At 41.3% G+C, this 22,497-nt stretch overlaps 2 protein-coding genes across 2 annotated transcripts in view; both read right to left on the bottom strand.

The window, feature by feature from the left end:
* The window catches only part of myo1d (myosin 1D), a 121,904-nt gene extending 120,088 nt beyond the window's left edge, over nucleotides 1-1,816 (bottom strand). Inside the window, exons 1-6 of the mRNA XM_031798980.1 lie at nucleotides 1,775-1,816; nucleotides 1,491-1,568; nucleotides 1,209-1,274; nucleotides 980-1,042; nucleotides 842-881; nucleotides 124-576 (exon numbers count right to left, since the gene is read on the bottom strand). The gene's annotated coding sequence lies outside the window, so the exon portion shown is untranslated. The remainder of the gene's footprint in view (nucleotides 1-123; nucleotides 577-841; nucleotides 882-979; nucleotides 1,043-1,208; nucleotides 1,275-1,490; nucleotides 1,569-1,774) is intronic.
* Nucleotides 1,817-6,660: 4,844 nt separating this feature from the next.
* pdk2a (pyruvate dehydrogenase kinase 2a) lies at nucleotides 6,661-20,132 on the bottom strand. Its single transcript, XM_020454552.2, has 11 exons — nucleotides 19,910-20,132; nucleotides 14,170-14,311; nucleotides 11,341-11,412; nucleotides 11,069-11,253; nucleotides 10,884-10,973; nucleotides 10,604-10,681; nucleotides 10,148-10,224; nucleotides 9,959-10,057; nucleotides 9,113-9,223; nucleotides 8,749-8,862; nucleotides 6,661-8,442 (listed from the first exon to the last, which is right to left on the bottom strand). Exons 1-11 carry the CDS (start codon nucleotides 20,025-20,027, stop codon nucleotides 8,299-8,301), a joined length of 1,230 nt encoding a protein of 409 aa, XP_020310141.1. The 5' UTR covers nucleotides 20,028-20,132; the 3' UTR covers nucleotides 6,661-8,298.
* Nucleotides 20,133-22,497: the final 2,365 nt, after the last annotated feature.

The following is a 22,497-nucleotide window of genomic DNA, read 5'->3' on the forward strand; positions in this document are numbered from 1 at the left end:
ACACAAATTATAGCCAAGTCCTGCCCTAAAAGGCGTTTTTAATGGAGAATCTCGATTGAAAATGCTTTTAGTCTAGGACTTACACTTAGTCTGTGACTGGGAAACTGGCTCACAAAGACCAACCTGCACAGTAGGCCAGGTGACATGTCGTCGGTTTGGTTAACTTGTAGACGTAATAATTGCCCCGGCACTTCTTCACTTTGATGGGTGTGGACTTGAAAGCGCAGCAGTTCTTGTTCCAGTGGCCACAGACCTTGCGGGTGACGATCCCTTCCCTCCTCTTCGGGTGAGGTCCGGCCAGCCACAGGGGGGCGTGGGTGCCACACTTGTTCATGGGCACACACCTCTCGGGCATCTGCAGACTGTTGCCCTTGTAGAACAGGCGGTACCAGCCTTGCCACTTGACGTTGCGGTCACACATCTTGTTCTTGATGCTGGTGTTAGTGGCCCTCCAGGGCTGGTCCAGGACGGTGTAGCGGAAGCAGGGATCGAAGGGTCGCATGGAGTCTTCTTCCTCTGATGACCGCACGATGTCCCCTTCTCCATGGTTTGGGGGGTAAACAAGAGAAGTGCTGCCTACCAGAGATATCACATAGACAGAGGCCAGACAGGAAAGGAACAACAGACCAGTTATGCTCACACTAACGCTAGTCATATGGATATCTTGTTAAGGATTATAATGATGATCAAATTTTACTTGTCAACAATAACGAAATCGACTGCAGTAAATGTCTGACAGGTATACTACATAACAAGCTGCACAAATTTTCTTCATAAAAAAAGTTGTAGAAATGTAATTGTGATGTAAAGGACTAATAATCATATAATTTCATTCACTGACCTATTTCTGTTGTAGTCTCATTCTTAGGGCTTGTCAGCATCTGTGGAAGAAGAAACAGAATCAAAAAGTCTAATCTGCCTGTTTAAAGAAGTATCCTATCACAAAAGATAGATCTTAATTAAGTGGAAAATCCCTTACCTGATTCAGGGCCTCCAGCTGTTGCCTGATATTTGTTTGTTCACATTTGAAGTGTTCCATTTCCTGAATAGATTTTTAATTAAAAAAATTATATGACAATAGCCAATGAATAACTAATTAATCTTGTTACGCAGCATTATTGTTTAGGGGCAAACAAAGATTGATTCTTAGACTACATCATAGAAAGAATTTCTAAAACATGTCATTTAAGTTTCAAAAATTGCATTACCTTGTAGACAGCAGCAAGTTGCATCACCAAAGGTTGATCCTCAAACTTCCAAATCTTAAACTCAACCTGGAAGATTAAGATTTTTAAAAAGCATTATTAATTCGGCAAACCTTTGGAAGTTTTATAGCACTGTGCCAATCTCATTATTAGGTTGGGTTTGGAACTTCCATCTGATGTAAACAACATTGGGAAGAACGTATTTAATACATAATGTATGATTTCTATATTCCAAATCTCCATCTGCTCTGCTTTTGAACATCACTCTGAGTAGTTGATACTCACAGAACTGGCATTCCCTACTGAGCCCACTGTGTAGGATGATAGCACAGCAAAGAACACAGCCACAGTTAACGCAATCATCTAGGGAAAACAGTGACAAATCAATTATATAAGATAGTACTATTTCAATTATTATACATTTCTAAGATTATATTTTTTTATATATATTGTGCTATTCCCACATTAATGCTCTTGTAATTACATATGTAATTACATATTAATCAGAAGAGGAGCGTGATCAGATATAAGGTATTTCGTTTTAAATTATGCTGGCTAAATATTCTTACCTGGAAACACTGCATCTCAGAGTCAATGATGAGGGACCCTGTAGATTAGGATACCAAAGATAGGGAAACTATAAGGGCTGTCAAATACTTTTGTCAAATGTGTTGAATCAGCACATACCAGAACATATCAGCATCATAATTCATGTAATGCACCTAAAGGATTCGAAATGGTACCAACGGTACACAAACTGATATTTGTCTTTAAATAATATAACCCTACAAAGCACTTGAAATTTAAAAACGTGTCCTCACCTGTTTAGGTCAGCATCTTGAAAATCAGTCCGCGGATGGACTTATATACCCATGTACGGGGACTAATGTCACACACAAAAAAAAGAGAAGTTATTAAGGACTTCAGTTAAACAGCATTTTACCCACTCAGTAAGTTTAGGTGTGACTTTTCACAGACTAGATGCAGACGTGTACATGAAATGATCTTACTATCAGCAGTTTTGGATGCAGTGTGGTCAACAATGGCCCATGGAAAAAGTTGTTGGCTATACATATTCATGAACTGCATTTTGACTTTTCATGGGTCAAAATGGGTCCTCATCGGGGTACAAAATCACAGGTGAATTGGGAAAGAAACTTTCAGTGTTGATTATATCAGACAACCAGGACAGTTACACTTATTCTAATGGGGCTGATTCAAATCAGAACAAAACATATACTGAGTGGTAGATCCATATAATAGATCAATATAGCCAAGAATTTGATGCTGTCCATTAAATAAAATGAACCCGATACACCGATCTGAAATGTAAAATCGGAAATGGCTCTTCAAATGAAAAGGTTCGCTGTCAAGTAGTTTTCATCTGTTTCATTTAGGTTTTGAGACATGTTGCTTGGGTAAGCAGCTAATGGGGCAATGCATGGGAAAACCACATGCAAGATATGATTGGTTGGAGCTATGGGTGTGCAAATGTTTTTTCAGCATCAGCAAAACTAAGAGCAGGAACATAGGCTGCATTTTCCATTCAATCGTTTGTGGGCTAAACCTAGAATTGAAAAACAATGATACTTGAAACATTGATTGGAGTAACGTGTGAAAATGTTGAATACGTAGTACTACTTCACGTTTCCTCTGTATTGAAAACGTCCAGTTTTTACATGCGTAAATGTCAGCAATGCACTCAGCACTGTAATAACCCGAGAAAATAGGTCCTATTCTAGACTGAGGGGTGCAGGCATTTTTACATTTAAAATGTAATTTATTTTGCAGATGCTCTTATCCAGAGCGATTTACAGTAGTGAGTGCATACATTTTCCTATTTGTTTGTTCTGGTCCTATTTGTTTGTTCTGGTCTCCCTAGGGACCCAGCCACTGAGGAATAAAGAACTTGAGACTACGTCCAAGATGTCCAAACGTTGATTTCAACATGATCTACTCATGCGATCGATGGACCGTCTATATCCAGCTTGCATTCGGTTTAGACGGCCCAACTTCACACTCAGTGCACACAGGGAGCAGCGCAAGCAGCGATAACTTCATCATGTTGTCCAAAAACATGGTAGACATTGGATGAATATAAAATGTTAATATCTTCGGCTGTTAGTGATGAGAAAAAATAGGCCTCATCGTTAGTTATTTTAATAATTCAAAGGATGTTTTGTACACAAAGATGATGACTAAAGTGTCTTATTAGGAATTTTCAAATCCGACCTCTATGCGGCTGTCTATGGAAATTGGCTTTATGGGCCCAGCTTCAATTAAACTGCAGTACTAAAGCAAGACTGTAGGAGCAGTCCAAACCGTCTAGACCAGAACCCTGGACCCTTGGGGCCGGTCGTCACTTCTTACCACAGCCACAAAGTCATAAACCCTGCCTATTTAGACAATTTAACTTCTTAAAATGGGATTGTACATTTAACCCTAACCACACTGTTAACCCTAACTTTAAATTAAGATCAAAAAGCTCATTTTTGTTATCATGAATTTTTACAATGTGGCTGTGCTATCTAGTGGAAACCCTTGGGTGTAGCTGCATAATGATGCTTGAGGGCTGTGCAAACACTGCAGTATCAAAGATACCCCAATAGGGGTAGTAGCAATGCTACTTTGGTATCTTACTGTTTCATGCCACTGAGAAGATGAAAAAACTGGCATAGCTAAAAACAAACGTAAGAAATTGGTAGAAATAACACGTCTGCAGTTGAACATCCCTTTTTAAACTAGTGCTATTGAAGAGTTCTTTCAATTTTCAGTTGTTCCACACAACATTGTTGTCAGGTGGATGACAAGTGTCCTCACAAAGAATGCTAGCTAGGCACAGTCAGCTAGGTATGTTGCAGCAAGTGTGTCCTTGACAGCAGACGTCTGTCACTAGTCTGTGTTGGATGCCCCCAGTCATAAACAAGACTGGCTATTCTTTGTTAGGATGCACGTCAGACGTCTTTAGCCAGGGCACAGGTGGTCTGGCTTGCCAGACTCTTAGACTAGGCCTAGGGCATTGAACAAAAGACTCTATCCCACTTTAATCTCATGGTTCTAATTCTAATCACCTATTCTTATGAATATGAAAAACACAGTGCCGCCGACGTGGCCCGCTACCAAAGACTGTGGGTTCTCCTTCTCCGTGGCCGACGTGAGTATGACATTTAAACGTGTTAACCCTCGTAAGGCTGCCTGCCCAGACCCACTGGCTGGTGTGTTTACAGACATATTCAATCTCTCCCTATCCCAGTCTGCTCAAGATGACCAACATTGCTCCTGTACCCAAGAAGGCAAAGGTAACTGAACTAAATGACTATCGCCACATAGCACTCACTTCTGTCATCATGAAGTGCTTTGAGAGACTAGTCAAGGATCATATCACCTCCACCTTACCTGTCACCCTAGACCCACTTCAATTTCCTTACCGCCCCAATAGACCCACAGACGATGCAATCACCATCACACTGCCCTATCTCATCTGGACAAGAGGAATACCTATGTAAGAATGCTGTTTATTGACTACAGCTCAGCATTCAACACCATAGTACCCTCCAAGCTCATCATCACGCTCTCGGAGTGTGGTGTCAGGAAAATAACCTCTCACTCACCGTCAACAAAACAAAGGAGATGATCGTGGACTTCAGGAAACAGCAGAGGGAGCACCCCCCTATCCACATCGACGGGACATTAGTGGAGAAGGTAGAAAGTTATGTTCCTCGGCGTACACATCACGGACAAACTAACAGTGTGGTGAAGGCGCAACAGCACCTCTTTAACCTCAGGAGGCTGAAGAAATTTGGCTTGTCACCTAAAACCCTCACAAACTTTTACAGATGCACAATTGATAGCATCCTGTCGGGTTGTATCACTGCCTGCTACGGCAACTGCACAGCTCTCCAGAGGGTGGTGCGGTCTGCACAACACGTCACTGGGGACAAACTACCTGCTCTCCAGGACACCTACAGCACCCGATGTCACAGGAAGGCAAAAAATATCATCAAGGACAACAACCACCCGAGCCACTGCCTGTTTACCCCGCTACCATCCAGAAGGTGAGGTCAGTACAGGTGCATCAAAGCTGGAACCGACTGAAAAACAGCTTATATCGCACGGTCATCAGACTGTTGAACAACCATCACCAGCGCAGAGGCTGCGGCCTAAATACAGACTTGAGGTCATTGGTCACTTTAATGTTTACATATCTTGCATTAGTCTTCTCATATGTATATACTGTCTTTTATACTATATATTGCATCTTAGCCTATGCCACTTGGTCATTGCTCATCCATATATTTATTTTTTCTTATTCCATTCCTTTACTTAGATTTGTGTGTATTAGGTATCTGTTATGGAATTGTTAGATATTACTGCACTGTCAGAACTAGAAGCACAAGCATTTCGCTACACTCACAATAACATCTGCTAACCATGTGTATGTGACCAATAAAATTTGATTTGATGACTGTCACTCAAAATATATATATATATTGGTATTTTAGTCTAGCCAGCTATCTAAACTTATAATCATGGCCGAATTACTGACCGGGCATGAAGGGCGTGCTCAGGGGCCCTGACCTTCAGGCGCCCTCATTGTATAATTTGAACATGGTATAAGTCACAGCAAAATGTGTAGAATTTCAAGAAATGAGCACGAGACTGTAAAACGTTCCTTACTTGACTAGGCCACCCTCGATTCCATTCAGTCAACAAAGACGAGGGTGTCCCTGCAAAAAAATCCCTGCAGCTGACGTCAAGGCTGCCTAGCTGTGGTCAGGTAAATCACTCTGCTACAGTAAGGCTAAACGAAAAACTGAGGATCATGCTACACATAGAACGCCAAATTATTAAAGATAGTGTCCTGTGTACGGACTAACAGTAGCCATGGCTGTTCCAGAGAGAGCTTTTTGTTTGCTGTGGGCTGCCTGTAGAGGCCAGCTCTGCCACACTTGGCATAGGGTTAACTACAACCTGGGTCAATCACTTCTATTTAAACTGAACTCCAAGTCATCGTGGAAAATAACATGGCTGTTCTAAATAGGCTGATGGAATAGGTCAAAGAAGAGAGTCAGTGTACTGACAGAAGCACATGCAGGGTGACATTCTAGATGTCTAGGGACATGTATACTGTGATGAGGGCAAGGTAGAGTTACTGAACTTGAAAGGTCATGGAGCTGGTTCCAGCCAATGGCAAGACAATGGTTTCTGCCTAGAAACACATCGCACTGATTATCTGGGCCCAGACAAGAAACAGCCACTAAGCCTTGACTCCTTACACATAGATTAAATAAGCAATATAGCACAAATGATTCATACCCCTTCAGAGGGCTAAGTGGAAACAATTATTTCAGGTCTGTATGAACTGCCTGGAGATTGGTGGCTAGGGGTTGTTTCTGTACAGGATCATATTGTCGTTATGTTCAAGCCCTACATTACAGAATGATTAAAACAAGCATTTTGTCATTGAAATAGGTTTAATAATACCACAGATTTACAATGTCAATGAAAAAAATATTTTCATTTAAAAATAAAAATAAACTTAAAATATAACTGAAGAAATGTATAAAAGGGAATTGATAAAAGCGGATAGGCTGGGAGCATCTTCCCATCACATACACAGCATCAAATATTCCTATGTGACTGGCCTAGCCTAGCCTTAAGGGTCACGGACAATAAGAACGATGTGCTTTGCCCTTTGGGACGTGTTTTAACTAGCTTCTGATGAGCTTTGCCACTGGCAATAGAACGCCGGTGCGTAAAGTATGAACACTGGCTTCCTATCACAAAGTAGATCACTGTCTTACTGCAAATGAACTTGGGTAAAATTGTTTCCACAATGCATTGCTCTAGAGCGTGAGTTCGCAGGAATACAGAAAGTCACAACACTGAACAGACCAACTAATTTTTGTTAGTTGAATCCTGTCCATTGAACTGGCAAGAGAAAATGTACTTGAAATTATGAAATCAATATATAGACATCAGGACCAATACTCATGAAGGCATCAAGACATGGTAGAACAGTACATAATATTATTTTAGAATCAAATAAGTAAATAAGTAAGTCATTAGCAGCCTTCTCATAGATTGAATACTACATTGTTAATAATGTACATGTTTCAAGTAAAGAACTTGACTGACGCAGTTAAGGCTGAGGTGGCATTTTCTGACAGTCAGCGATTTAGAGCAAGGGAGGTCTAATGCCCGCCAGGACATTCAGTTATTCTACAGTACTGGTTGATCTAAGGAATTCTACAACACCTCAACAGCTCCAGCTCACTTCAGTTTACAGTACATAAAGATCCTCTCAGAGAGTTCAACCAACACATCGGATTGTCTTTTCAACCTGGGTCCGGTTCAGAAGGACGCAACATTCTGAATGTTGCAGATAGAACATTTTATGTAATAGAGATGCCGTGATTACCTAGTCGACATGATAGAAAGGCTTGGCTGCTCTACACAACGTTTCTACCTGAACGTTCCATAACATACTGAACTGGTGTCACATATTCTCACTCGCCCACGGTCACGCTACAGCATCTCAACAACATACTGGGCACAGTATCTGGGTCTTCAGACCCACCCTGCCACATCTCTCCCCCCAAAATTAAGTATGACATTGGGACCTCACTACCCTGCACACCCTCCCATGTTTATTTCATCAACATCGAGCGATAGTAAAAGGCATAAACTGACACACACCCAGAAATGTTTTTAATAGAAGTGCTAACGGAGAGTAAACTAGAAAAAGAAAGCCACACATTCTTATGCTCCCAAACATTTCATGGGTAAAGCAACCATGTTTGTATGCCCATTAAATGTTTGGGACAATAATTAGTGTGACAACTTTTTTTATTTTATTATCAACATCTGGCACTCCCATAAAAACCCTCATGGAGGTGAACAAAGATTATATGTTTTTATAATCTAAGCTAAAAGAAAACCATGAAGGGCATCATTGTGAGAACAAGAAAACATGCCAATGCCAAAACCAGGATGGAAAACATCCAGTCATGTGGGCGGGGTTAGGTGGCTGTCTGCCTTGGCTGTTGGCATACAGAGCCTCAATCTAACCAGGGTGGCGTCGACATTATCTTCATTTGGCTACCCTGTAAATGGTCAGGTCCAGGGGTTCTCTGCTGGGCACACACCAGTCGTCTGCCTCCTGGCTAACCTTGTAATTCCGCAGAGCTGTCTTGTTGTACACCGGGAGCCTCTCCACAGAGTCTGTGGACAAGGCCTGTGGAGGGAAGGAGATAGAGTTGTATTGTGTGTTCAAAGCATCCCCCCCAAAAGAAAGAAAGGTCACTTGTCTTTTCCCCACTAGCACAGCCTTTGCTGATAAATACTTTGTCAATAGAATAATGTAATTGATACGATTGTGATGTGTTGTCTCACCTAGCTAACTTAACATGAATGCACTAATTGTAAGTAGCTCTGGATAAGAGAGTCTGCTAAATGAAAAAATACAAAATTCGAATGAATCCATAGTCAGACGAGTTATATGACAATTACACGAGTCCCATTGTCTCAGTATGTAGCTTACCTTCATGTGGATGACAGCATCAGTGCCGTAACCCTCCATAGAGTAGAGCTGCAGGTCTCCCTGGAAGTACTGAGCGTAGAGCCGGGAGATGGGCAGGCCGTAGCCAAAGCCAGCCTGGAGAGGACACGACACGGCTCTAAACCATGGCTGCTTCAACAGTCTGATAAACATGTGTTTTGGGAAGTTTGGATAGAAATATGTATTGTGTAGAACAGACAGACATGCCTCTCTGACATGTAGAGTAAGGAATCATGTCAGCTCTACTTCACAGCATTTCTACCGGCAATGTTCAGTACATTGCACCCTCCTGAACACGAACCTGGTCCGTGAAAGAATAGACTTGACAAAGAGCAGAGGCACTCACCAATGGGGTCTGAGAGTGCTCACCCCTCTCTGGCGTGGGGGCCGTAGAGTACATGTAGCTGAAAAGATTCTCAATCTTCCTGAAAGGGACTCCGCCACCCCTGTCACTCACCTACGCGTTGCCAGAGAGTGAGAGAGAGAAAGAGAGAAAAAAGAAAAAGAAAAAGAGTCGGGCATTAGAGGAATGGCCAGTCATAAAAAAGGTGGAGATGCTGCCAGAAAGGTGGGTGCCCCTCGTGCCATTGGCTTAAATTCAACAGCTTGCCTTACGATAGGCCAAACCAAGGCATCCATTCTGCATATCGTCAAGGTAACTGGACAATAAGGCCACTCAGTTCCCTCTCCCTCTTTATGTCACTGCAAGGGGTGTATTCCTTTCGGAAACCGTTTAAGGACCAAACGGAAGTAAACAGAGAAAATTTAGTTTCTATTGAACAAATTCAGGTAGGTCCTTCCCCATTTAAGAAACGCTTTTCCACAGAATCAGAGTAATGAATACTCCCCAGGTGCACTGGTCAACTCACCAAAAGAACAAGCAGTACTGAGATCAAGTTACTGCAGGACAAGGTTAATGGGCTCTTAGTATGAAAGTCAATGTAGACCTAATCCTGTTCATCTAATCTGGGATTAGCAGCTTGGTTTAACATTAAACAGAATTAATAAGGGTCAAAATCTTACATAACAGCTTTAATAAGGAGAGGGGGGGGGGGGGGAGACAAATAAAATGTAAATTCATTACGCCACAGATTATCATTAGCACTTGTGAGTGTGACAATGGTATTAATTGGGAATAATGGCTATTGTAATGTTTTTAAACATAGCAATACAATTCACTAACATACTGTACCTTGATTGACAGGTCCTCTCCTCCAATGGCCACCATGACTTGAATGGGTGGTAGCCTGTTGCTGGATTCATGGTTCTCAATTGTGGCCCTCATAGCATTCTGGAAAATGGACCAATAGACAACATAACATTCACAAGTGACTAACATCTTCAATCTAAGAATACATTTTGAATGCAGGTTCTACCATACCTTGAAAAGCTCAAACAACATGTGGTAGAGATGGGAGGGCACATAGACAATGCTTATAGGTTGTTTCCGGTTGTTGACTTGGGTAAAGCAAAAGAGAATAAATGAATAAACATCTGCAGTATAATTAAAATACAAAAGCCATTAGGATGTAACGAGTCAGACAGATTCTGTTGACATCCATTTTGATTATTCTGGGAAGAGAGGGGATTTAGTCACAGTGTCAATATTGTTCGAGGCAGCCAGCCAGCCATCGCCACTTATCCATTACTTCTGCCTCGCTGGAATAATTACTTGGCCCTCAGGTCCAGACAGAAGAGACTGTTAGTACACACAGCGGTGGCACTCAGACAATTTCATCCAAGATTCCCAAATTAGCATAAAATGGTCATCTACATGCATGCGTCATAGGTGATATCAGTGGAATAGATTATTAGTTAATCTTGGTTTGGTTCTTACCATTCATTTCTTGCAGCATCAGGTCTGGCGAGCTCAGATAGTACTGATCACACACCAACTTGGCGCTCCGGTAAGCATCTGGAAAAATACAACACCATGAAATGACACAATAAGGGTGTGTAGGTACAAGATAAATAAAAAAATATATATATGTGACTACACCCCAAAAAATACAATTGGTCAGCTCTATTCTCTCCATGCACCCATAGGATATTACAAGTTTATATAATCTATGACAGCTCAACACCACATTAAAGATCCATGAATTATTATTTTCTACCTCTGACCACCTCTGTGACATCACAGTGAGGGTCGATGCTCCCTATTGTGTTGGGGTGAAGTGGATTCGTTGCTCCATCAAAGACAAGAGCTGCAGAGAGTCCAATGAGTGGAAAAGTCCGTTTCAAAATGGCCGACAATTGTCTAAAATAATGGATAACTTAGTGGACTGACATCTGTACTCACTGTGCTGGTTAATAAGCATGCGGATAGATATACGGCTCATGTAGAAACGGTCCAGGAAGTACTGAATGTTCTGGTTGGTGACTGGGTCCTGGCCGAACACCGACTTGTACTCAATGACGCCCTGTGCCATGGTGGGCACTACTTCATTGTGCCTGTTCCTGATATTCACCAGGGTGTCCACAAACCTAGAGGATAAAAGGTGACTGTAAGACAAACAGCATGAGATAGATTGAGAGGGCCTACCTGGCTATCAAAGATGATTGAGGACTTACTCATCCAGGACACTGTGGCTGTCAGGAGTCTTGTCCAAGAACGCCAGGATTTCCATCAAGCTCTGGACATACCTGAAAACACATTTTTCAGTTTGCATCATTCCCGGAGTAGTGTGGTGTATATGTTTAGCTGCAGCAATACAACTTATAACTAGGGTTGCAAAGCTACCGGTAATTTACAAAAGTTCCCAGAATCTTCAGTAATTAACAGAAAACCAATGACGATCCATTTTCATTTTGGTAATTTATACTTGAAGAACTTTTTAAAAAATCTATTCATATATAGTATTCATTCATCAGTGTCCATATCGTCCATGAGTTTCTAATAGACAGACCATATGGTTCAAGAGAAAATAGCCTAGATAAGAAAGCATCTAATCAACAATGGTATTTTCAATTAACTCGGCAACTCTTCCAACTATTGACTTTATGCACAACTGCCACCAGTTTGACGTCAAAACATTAACAAATGCATAGACATAGTAACATAAATTAAAGGATATTTCATGCTGAAACCCTCACATTACAACACCAAATGGTATTCAATACATTGATAGCTTATATTTAGGATAATTTTTTACAGCTTTGTCATTCTATTTCTTATTTAAAAGCCTTATGTAATTATTTAACATGTGATAAGGCCAGACAGAGGGCCAAGGATAATCTTAAGTACCCAAGAGACACTTGATGTCTTGTGATAAAATCCTTGAAAAATGTTAATTCTATAGCTAGAGGACTCCTGATATCTTCAGAAGTGATAAGTCTTTTTTTGTCTTTATCTGTTGTGATATAGTACTGTCTTTTTGCTAGCTGGGGCCCCTCTACTTTAAGTGCTGCATATCTTCCCAGTGGCCTACTTTGTGTGTGAACTGCATCACTTGCAGATAGTTGTTGACACATCAACCAGGATCAAGGTAAATCAGTGGCTGTATTGGAGGGGGGAGTGGTTTCACCTCTACTAGGCAATCAGAAATTAGTACAGGGAGGCATGCTCTCCACCTCTGCTAAGCAATCCCCTGGTTTCTCAGGTTTGTCGCAAAACTAAGACCGTTGCCGAAACAAAAAACGGTTTTGCTGAGTTGTTCGAGGAATTAAAGAGAGGAAGGCTCCACACCACTCTCACTTGAGTATCTTACCTAGTTATTTACAGATTCAAAATGTTGCTCTTTTGTAGCTTTGGCAACCATGTGTGTTTTCTATACCCATTTGCACCTCTCCCTGTAGCCTTTATAGACACTCCCCACTCCTTGGCTGCAACCCTTGTAATTTAGTGTACCCTACGCGCACAACCCATTTGGAATTCAGGGTCTCTGGCAGTGTTTGGAACTGCCGATCTGCGGTCAAGAACGCTGAGTTCAACTCAGCCTATGCTGACCTTCAGCCCCTTGAATATTTGGCCCTGACGGAGACGTGGATCACCCCCGAGAGCACTGCTACTCCAGCTGCGCTTTATTCATCTGACTGTTCTCTCAGAGCATCTGGTCATCGCAGTGGTGGCACAGGTCCACTTATTCCTCTTAACTTCTTGGTCACTGGGGGGGCAGTATTGAGTAGCTTGGATGAATAAAGTGCCCAGAGTAAACTGCCTGCTACTCAGCCATAAAAGCCAGAATATGCATATAATAATTGGTATATTTGGATAGAAAACACTCTGAAGTTTCTTAAACTGTTTGAATGATGTCTGAGTATAACAGAACTCGTATGGCAGGCGAAAACCTGAGAAAAAAAATCCAACCAGGAAGTGGGAAATCTGAGCGTTTTAGTTTTTCAACTCATTGCCATTCTAATATATCTTCCTAAGGCTTCCACTAGATGTCAAGTCTTTAGAACCGTGTTTGATGCTTCTACTGTGAAGGGGGGCCGAATGAGATGGAATTGAGCTAGGTGTCTGGCAGATTGCCACGAGCTTGTGACGCGCGGTCATGTGAACGTTAACTTGCGTTCCATTGCTTTTCTACAGACAAAGGAATTCTCCGGTTGGAACATTATTGAAGATTTATGACAAAATCCTAAAGATTGATTCTATACTTCTTTTGACATGTTTCTACGACCTGTAATATAACTTTTGACTTTTCATCCGACCTTTCGGCTGGACTTGCACGCGCGTTTGGATTTGTTTACCAAACGCCCTAACAAAAAGGAAGTATTTGGACAAATTATGAACTTTATCGAACAAATCAAACATTTTTTGGAACTGGGATTCCGGGGAGTGCATTGTACTGAAGATCAAAGGCAAGTGAACATTTATAACGCTATTTCTGACTAATGTTGACTCCACAACATGGCGGATCTCTCTTTGGCTGTTTGTCTCTGAGCGCCGTACTCAGATTATTGCATGGTGTGCTTTTTCCATAAAGTTCTTTTTTTTTTATCTGACACAGTGGGTTGCATTAAGGAGAAGTGTATCTAAAAAGTTCCATGTATAATAGTTGTATCTTTTATCAGTGTTTACTATGAGTATTTCTGTAAATTTATGTGGCCCTCCAAAATCACTGCATGTTTTGGAACTACTGAACATAACACGCCAATGTAAAATTAGATTTTTGGATATAAATATGCACTTTATCGAACAAAACACATTATGTAACATGAAGTCCTATGAGTGTCATCTGATGAAGATCGAAGGTTAGTGATTCATTTTTATCAATTTCTGCTTTTTGGGACTCCTCTCTTTGGCTGGAAAATTGGCTGTGTTTTTCTGTAAATAGCTTATATGAACTACATTTTCAAAAGTGAATGAAACAATATAAAACTTGATCTAAAAAATAAATAAAAAAAGTTCAGTATCACACTCAAACTTAACTGCACTTACAGAATAATCACTCTTACCAGCTCTGCACCATCTGCACGGATGGGGTTGTAAGCAATCGGTCAGGTAGCAAATTGATCTCCTTCATGATGTTAGATAGTCGCACAGGTAGCTCTTGTCTCAAAAAGACAAATGATGTCGTCTCGCATGCATTGGTGGAACCTGTGGGGAAGAAATTAAAATAAAGTAGAGGCAGGCAGGCCTAGCGTCTTTGCTCTGGGAGACCTGTACATAATGGGCTCCTGTCGCTGAAGGATACATTCTGTATTCCTAAAACATAAACCCATTTACCAGCCCTCTGGTTCGGTAAACTTTTCCTGTCACCGAAGGCTTGCCTACAATCCAGAATGCCTTACCAGTCGCTAAAATGTGCTAACTATGGTAAAAATCTGCTTTTACATTTCCTGAAGCTCACTCCCTAGTCACCATACTCTGTAGCTCTCACCACGAGATTACTGCGTGATCCTAGATGGCAGCGCACCGAATATGGAGTGAATTCGGTAAACTCTGGAAAAGTTTAATGGCAAGCCACTGGAAGAAGAAAAAAACTTCCGACAGACAATCAGGTTGCAGCAGTCTTCTCCTACAATCTTGCTTTGGTACTGCAGTTTAACACCTGGCCCAGAAAGTCAATTTCCATAGACTGCCACAGAGACATCAGTAATAATAAGACACTTTAGTCATCACCTTTGTGCACAAAACAGCCATTGAATTATTCAAAACATTGTTGCTGAGCTTCTTTTTAACTCCCATTTTATATTTATTTATGTCTGCCATGTTTTTGGATGACTTCGTCATAGCTCCCTGTGCACACGGAGTGCTTGTGGACATGTGAAGTTGGGCCGTGTAAACCGGATGCAACCCGGATATAGAAGATCCATGAACTCCTTGAGGCAGGTCGGGCGCCTGCAGGCTGACTTCGGTTGTCAGCTGAACAGTGTTTCCTCCGACACATTGGTGCGGCTGGCTTCTGGGTTAAGCGGGCGGGGTGTTAAGTGCGGTTTGTTTCGGCGGATGTATGACTCGACCTTTGACTCTCCTGAGCCCGTTGGGGAGTTGCAGCGATGAGACAAAATCATAAATTGGATATCACGAAACTGCAGAGAAAAGGGGGTATAGCTGGCTGCATAGACTCCAGTTGGACACAGAATATCCATCATATTGACCAGATACTCAAGTGGCCACTCCAACGATGAAAAATCTCAAAATGTAAGGCAGTTGGGAGGAGGCAAGATCAGATGGGACCAGTCTAGCCAATGAGAGGGCAGATATGAGTGGTCCCAAATTAGTGCATTCTCAAAGTTCCCGGGAGGTCACATGTCCTACTTATATCAGTACACTCAAAAACAACCTAAGCATTACAACACTTCAATTCGCTAAAATAAGCCACATGTAGCAAAGAAGCCATTATTTGTTCACCAAATCCGACACTCACTGACATCCAAACAAAAACTCCTTGCTTGATGATTGTAAAAAATAAATAATTAAAAGACAAATGCTGACAGATTGGGGGCCCAGTTATCCCCCCTGAGGCAGATGACAAATACGACATTGCTATTATTCCTTTACATCTGCTAACCGGTTGGGCTAGGGATGTACTAGCCTTCAATGACAGGAGCCCAGTGTGTAGGCTACAAGGTCTCCCAGAGCAAAGAGTGCAGCCTAGTCCTGGCTAAATAACTTCTATACATTTCTAGTAGGGAAAAATTATACATAAGGTAGGCTACAATAGGAAATAATGTCAGTGTTTAGGTGCCAAATTATGAATCCATAAAGATAACATTGTTGCAAGTGATGTTGAGGATAGGATACTTCTGATTAGTTTACTTCTGACCAATGTTTCCTCTAAGCTGTGTGTGGGCACGCCGTAGCCCTGAGACTACCGAGCAGTTCCCCCCCCCCCCCCCCCAGGACTGATGCGCAGAAACATCAGCCCACGAAGAGAAGTGATGTCACCAACCAGTCGATCACGATTGACTGATCACTCTCCAAGGCATTCCTTGTCGATCGACAAACATTTGTGAGAAAGAAAAAAAAAAACGAACACTTATGTTCCTCTAATTTTTTTTGTGTCTCAGGCTGTTAGGGTTAGGTGCACCCGATTCAGCTGCCCTGCCCTCCGGGTAGGCAAACGGTTTCCATTTTATGTCTGAAAAGGTGCAAAGTCTGCTTTCCCAGATAGAAAATCAAGTGCACTATAGTAGAGGTTGGCCGATTAATTCGGGCCGATTTCAAGTTTTCATAACAATCGGAAATCTGTCATTTTGGATGCTGATTTTGCCAATTTTTACACCTTTATTTAATCTCTACTTAACTAGGCAAGTCAGTTAAGAACATTATTTTCATTGACGGCCTAGGAACAGTGGGTTAACTGCCTTGTTCAGGGGCAGAACGACAGATTTTTTACCTTGTCAGCTCAGGGATTCAATCTTGCAACCTTACGGTTAACTAGTCCAACACTCTAACCACCTGCCTCACGAGGAGCCCGCCTGTTACGCGAATGCAGTAAGAAGCCAAAGTAAGTTGCTAGCTAGCATTAAACTTAATCAATCATAATCACTAGGTATAACTACACATGGTTGATGATATTACTATTTTATCTAGAGTGTCCTGCGTTGCATATAATCGATGCAGTGCGCATTCGCGAAAAAGGACTGTCGTTGCTCCAACATGTACCTAACCATAAACACCAATGCCTTTCTTAAAATCAATACACAGAAGTATATATTTTTAAACCTGCATATTTAGCTAAAAGAAATCCAGGCTAGCAGGCAATATTAACCAGGTGAAATTGTGTCACTCCTTGCGTTCATTGCATGCATAGTCAGGGTATATGCAACAGTTTGGGCCGCCTGGCCAGAATTTGCCAGAATTGTACGTAATTATGACATAACATTGAAGGTTGTGCAATGTAACAGCAATATTTAGACTGATGGATGCCACCCGTTAGATAAAATACAGAACGGTTTCATATTTCACTGAAAGAACCGTTTTGTTTTCGAAATTATAGTTTCCGGATTCGACCATATTAATGACCTAAGGCTCACATTTCTGTGTGTTATTATGTTATAATTAAGTCTATGATTTGATAGAGCAGTCTGACTGAGCGATGGTAGACACCAGCAGGCTCATAAGCATTCATTCAAACAGCACTTTTGTGCGTTTTGCCAGCAGCTCTGCTGTTTATGACTTCAAGCCTATCAACTCCCAAGATTAGGCTGGTGTAACGACGTGATGTGAAATGGCTAGCTAGTTAGCGGGGTGCGCGCTAATAGAGTTTCAAACGTCACTCGCTCTGAGACTTGGAGTAGTTGTTCCCCTTGCTCTGCATGGGGAACATGGTTCGAGCCCAGGTAGGAGCGAGGAGAGGTTCAGAAGCTATATTGTTACACTGGCAATACTAAAGTGCCTATAAGAACATCCAATAGTCAAAGGTATATTAAATACAAATGGTATCAAGAGAAATGGTCCTACAATAACTACCTAAAACTTCTTACCTGGGAATATTGAAGACTCATGTTAAAAGGAACCACCAGCTTTCATATGTTCTCATGTTCTGAGCAAGGAACTGAAACGTTAGCTTTCTTACATAGTAAAAGTGCAATATGTGCTATTATGTGCTTTCTCCAACACTGTTTTTGCATTATTTAAACCAAATTGAACATGTTTTTATTTGAGGCTAAATTGATTTTATTGATGTATTATATTAAAGTTAGTGTTCATTCAGTATTGTTGTAATTGTCATTACAAATACATTTTGTTTTGTCCTCCAATAAATCGGTGTTGAAAAATCATAATCGGTCGACCTCTACACTATAGGCCTACCACTGGCCAATCGGATGGCTCAGATTAGTGTCTGCAGTAAGACATAAAAGCTAAAGCAATGTTATTACTGTGAGATTTCAAAACATTAAACCATGACTAGAGAGAGACTGTCAACAAACCGCTGTTTGGAGTGAGTTAATGTTTCAGTTCTTACTCAGCACTGTCAACCATTTGTATTAAACACTTCTATAAGCCATAAAATGCAGGCTCTTATTTCCACTCAGGGAACAAACAAGCACTGCAGCAGTAATAAATGAGTATGAAAGTGTATCCATAGGCTTGCATTGTTATTAGCAGCTTGGGTCTTCTTAATAAAGGAATATTTCTCTGTTCATAGGAGTAACAACATGAATTTGTGCATGAGGCAGAAGTAACGTGGTGCGGCTCGAGTTTCGCCATGAGCTGGAAGACGGTGTCCCCTTTTGGTCAGTGTCAGTCGAGGAAATGGAGAGCAGAGGGATGTTGAGAAGCGGGCACTCAGTCTGCTGCGCTCTCCCTCAGCTGAGACTGACCAGCTGATACAGGCACATCAGCCCAGTAAAATAAAAAGCAAGCCATTTAAAATGTATGCTCACTCAGCTGTGCCTCAAGTAGTACAACTGCTCTATTACTGGTGTGACCATAGAGACTACCTCGATGTTGAAACGTTTTATTGATGGCCCAATCAATGCATTGGCAGGGAAATTCAAGCAAAGTCAATGTGGTGAAAATGTATTGGGCCTATAGCTTACTGCACAAACCTCATTGCTACAGTACTGTTTTTTATTTAATTAATTTAAACATTTTTCTTTGCTGTGGCAATTGTGATCAATGCAACATCCCAAAACAAAACTATGCAAGAGATTTTGTTGTAGGCAGAACACGTCGGTGTAGGATTATATTGCATTGACACATGACTCAGCCCGGTGCGGCATAACCAATCAGAGCTGCAGTAGGACTATATGCAAATAGACCATTGTCAAATATGGGTCTGTGCCATTCATTTTGAACTGGACTTTGTTAACAACATGAGCAAACGGGCTTGTTCTGAGATCAAAGGGAGAACTGCAAACTGTGCAGTTTGTCTTAAAGGGGCAGTGTTGTATTTTGAGACAGGCTTGAATAAGCTATGTAGCCAATAGGCAGGATGGCATAATGTCTTATTCTCCAATAAATGGTATGGGAATAATGCATTTTATTTAGTGAAGTGGTTACTTGCATCAAACAACAACTTTTGCAGTCACCTCTGTATGAAAGACAAATGGATAAACAGGTTCATGTCAAGCCTTGCCTGTTTTTTCTCATGGAATGTAGGCCTACATTGAACACCAAACATTTGCTGTTACGGTAGGCTGAATGATAGAACAGCCATTTCCATGTTAATGTTATTTTCTCCATTGTTTTTGATGGTAGACCCACATTATGATATAGTAGCCTACTTGGCAACTTAAAACTAACTTAAAGCGGTTACAGACTCGGTGTTCACAGTAAACGCGCGCTGGAAGTTGCAGAGTTTTCACAACGTTCAAGTTTGCGCTCAGCATAAATTACATTTGCTCAGTGGCGAAAACAATTAGAGGGAACATTGCTTCTGACTAGCAGTTAAATGGGAGTTTGCTACAAATGCTGACGCAATACTCAGCACTATGAACTAGCCTAGTCTAGGAAAGGCAGACCAAAATATTCAGGAATTTCGCCCAGTAGAGTAAACTGAAACAAATGCGTACATGCCAAGACAAGCATAGTCTTGTATCTGTCATCCAAAACAATAATCTCTCTGAATCTGACCATTCAAAGTGGTGCAAAGTCATAAATCACACTAGCCGCCTATGTCGCTCCAAAACAAGAGCGCGATAAAACTCCAATTTAATTGCATTGCCTCAGCTCAATGTTACATATTGCATTAAATAATTGTCAGTTGTTCAACATGGTATCAACATTGAAGGGCTTACTCACCAAAATCGAGAAATTGTTTCATAGAGAGTGGTGACGGCGAAAATTTTGCAAAATGTTCTATATGTTTAGGCACATTGGCCAATGTAGCATTTTTCATTATAAATCTCACGAATTTCATCGTTGAGGTCTTCAGTAAATCGCTTTGGGGAAAAAAATAGGGCTCCTTCTGTTCCAATGTTGATTGCCCAAAAGAACAGGCTCGGTGAAAACCTGCAGCCAATAGGACACCAAAGTGGTTGTTTTTCCATCCAATAAAAAGGTTGTGGGTCCGTTGGAGGGGAGGGGCTTCTGACGAGACAATTGACGCACCCACAACCTTTCACAGCTTCTAGCTTCTTACAAATAGGCTTATTTTCTATTTTCTATTTTACAAATGGGCTTATTTTGAAATAGAAGGCTCTAGAAATATCAGGCACTGGAAATAGAACTGCTGGACAGTTTGAGGGTAGAATATCCTCTCATCCAAAGTTGCAAGATGCTCTGAATAAGTAGGCTTCCAATAGAGTACCACAGTATGAGTCATAATACCCATAAAACCTAGCGGTCAAACAGGGAAATGGTTCCAATCGTTTGTCCACCATTCGTTTTTCAGGGGATTTTAGAAACACATAAAATAAGGGCTGTGTTTCGTGTAGGCTTACCCTGATCTGACGTTTTGATAACCGTGTAAATCTCTCTAGGACAATGTGACTTTTATCAATATTTGCGCCTACACGAAACACAGCCCTTATTTTAAGTGTTTCTAAAATCGCCTATGGGAAAAATGAATGGTGGAAAAACGATTGGAACCATTTCCTTGTTTGACACCTAGGTTTCATGGGTATCTCTATGATGTGTTGACCACAGAAGCTGCAGCCATCATATGATAATTGCACCCCAATGCACTACCACAATAAAACACATAAACAGTAAAAACACAAACAGTTAAAGGCCCAGTGCAGAAAAACATTTCCACACTGAGGTGGGAATAATATTGTGAAAATTATGATAATGCCCTTTTAGTTAGTGATGGAGCCGTTTGAAAAGACCACCTCAAATTTTTGCCTGTTTTGGTGGGATGGAATTTTGTCCTGCCTGGTGACATCATAACAGCTAGTTTTCAGTCCGTTTCCCCCTACTCAGACCACTCCCAGACAGTGAAAGAGAGCGACCTGGCTCTCTGTGTTTGCTGGTCTGTGATCCTCTAGCACCTCCCTGGGTAAGATGGGAATGAGGCAACCTCAGAGTTACACACAAGGATACTTTATTGGCACACACAGGAATGAAAGGGACATGGAAAGCTAGTGGCTCTGTAACAGGAGAAAACAGAAGCAATGAATGTACACATACCTAATGAATACACCAGGGCAAGAATGCACAGATATCAGAATAAAGCTGTGATAAAGGACTGTATTGAAATTTAAGCTGACATGCTGCTGAACAACTGGCCATAATATACACAAATACACAACTTCATACACGCACACCATCCCACATATCCAGAGATATGAATTAGTCCAGTTGTGCAGGACAGAGATTACATCATACCCCTGCACATCGACTCAGTACTGGTACCCTGAGTATAAAGCAGAGTTATCGTTACTCATTGTGTATTTATTCCTCTCTATTCTTTTTCTATATCTCTTTTTTCTCTGCATTGTTGGGAAGTGCCCGTAAATAAGCATTTCACTGTTAGTCTACACCTGTTAGTTAAGAAGCATGTGACAAATAAAAATGACATTTGTTATGGCTTGCTGCTCTCTCTGTGACTGCTTGAAGGAGACTGAAAAGTGACAGATGGGCAGATGTCTGGCCCGCTAGCAACCACCCTAACAACTAACCTGTCAACCAATCATTGACCAGAGCCCTAGGTGTAAAAGCACAGTTTATGACATTATGACCCCTAACTTAGCCTGCTAGGCTCCAGTGCGGGAAGGTTGCCTACTGCAAAGGTTAGAACGTTAGTGTTTGCATCTCTGAGAGGACTGTGAGATGGTATGCTAAGAGTCTCCGGCAGTGGATTCATAACAGACAGTCCTGGCACAATTCTTGCTTGAGAAATGACTCTCAGCTAACAAGCTGTTTTTGTTTCTTTTTGACCATTTTAATTGAAAACAATCACAGTAAGGTACTTAATTGTTACCCAGAAATGATTTGATGTTGAGATAAAAATGACTGCTTTGAACCTTAAATATTCAAGAGTATTGCTGCATTCAAGTTCTAGTCAGAACTAGGAAGCTCCAAGTTAAAATGAACTTAAGTTATTTGCGTAGAGCTTCCTATTGGTTGATTCTGATATCTCCCAAGTAGTAAACTTGGGATCTGATTTAGGCATAACACATCAACCCTTGATCACAGTAGGTTGGTGGCACCTTAATTGGGGAGAATGCGCTTGTGGTAATGACTGGAGGAGAGTCAGTGGAATGGTATCAAATACATCAAACACATGGTTTCCAGGTGTTTGATGCCATTCCATTTGCTACGTTCCCCGGACATTATTATGAGCCATTCTCCACTCTGCAGCCTCCACTGCCCCAAATAGGCTAGATTATTTTAATACAAGTACACATTTTTCATTATGCTTGCATTCAATTGCCCCTCCCTGTTGC

This window comes from Oncorhynchus kisutch, linkage group LG20 (assembly GCF_002021735.2).
Source record: "Oncorhynchus kisutch isolate 150728-3 linkage group LG20, Okis_V2, whole genome shotgun sequence".
Taxonomy (NCBI): Eukaryota; Metazoa; Chordata; class Actinopteri; order Salmoniformes; family Salmonidae; genus Oncorhynchus; species Oncorhynchus kisutch.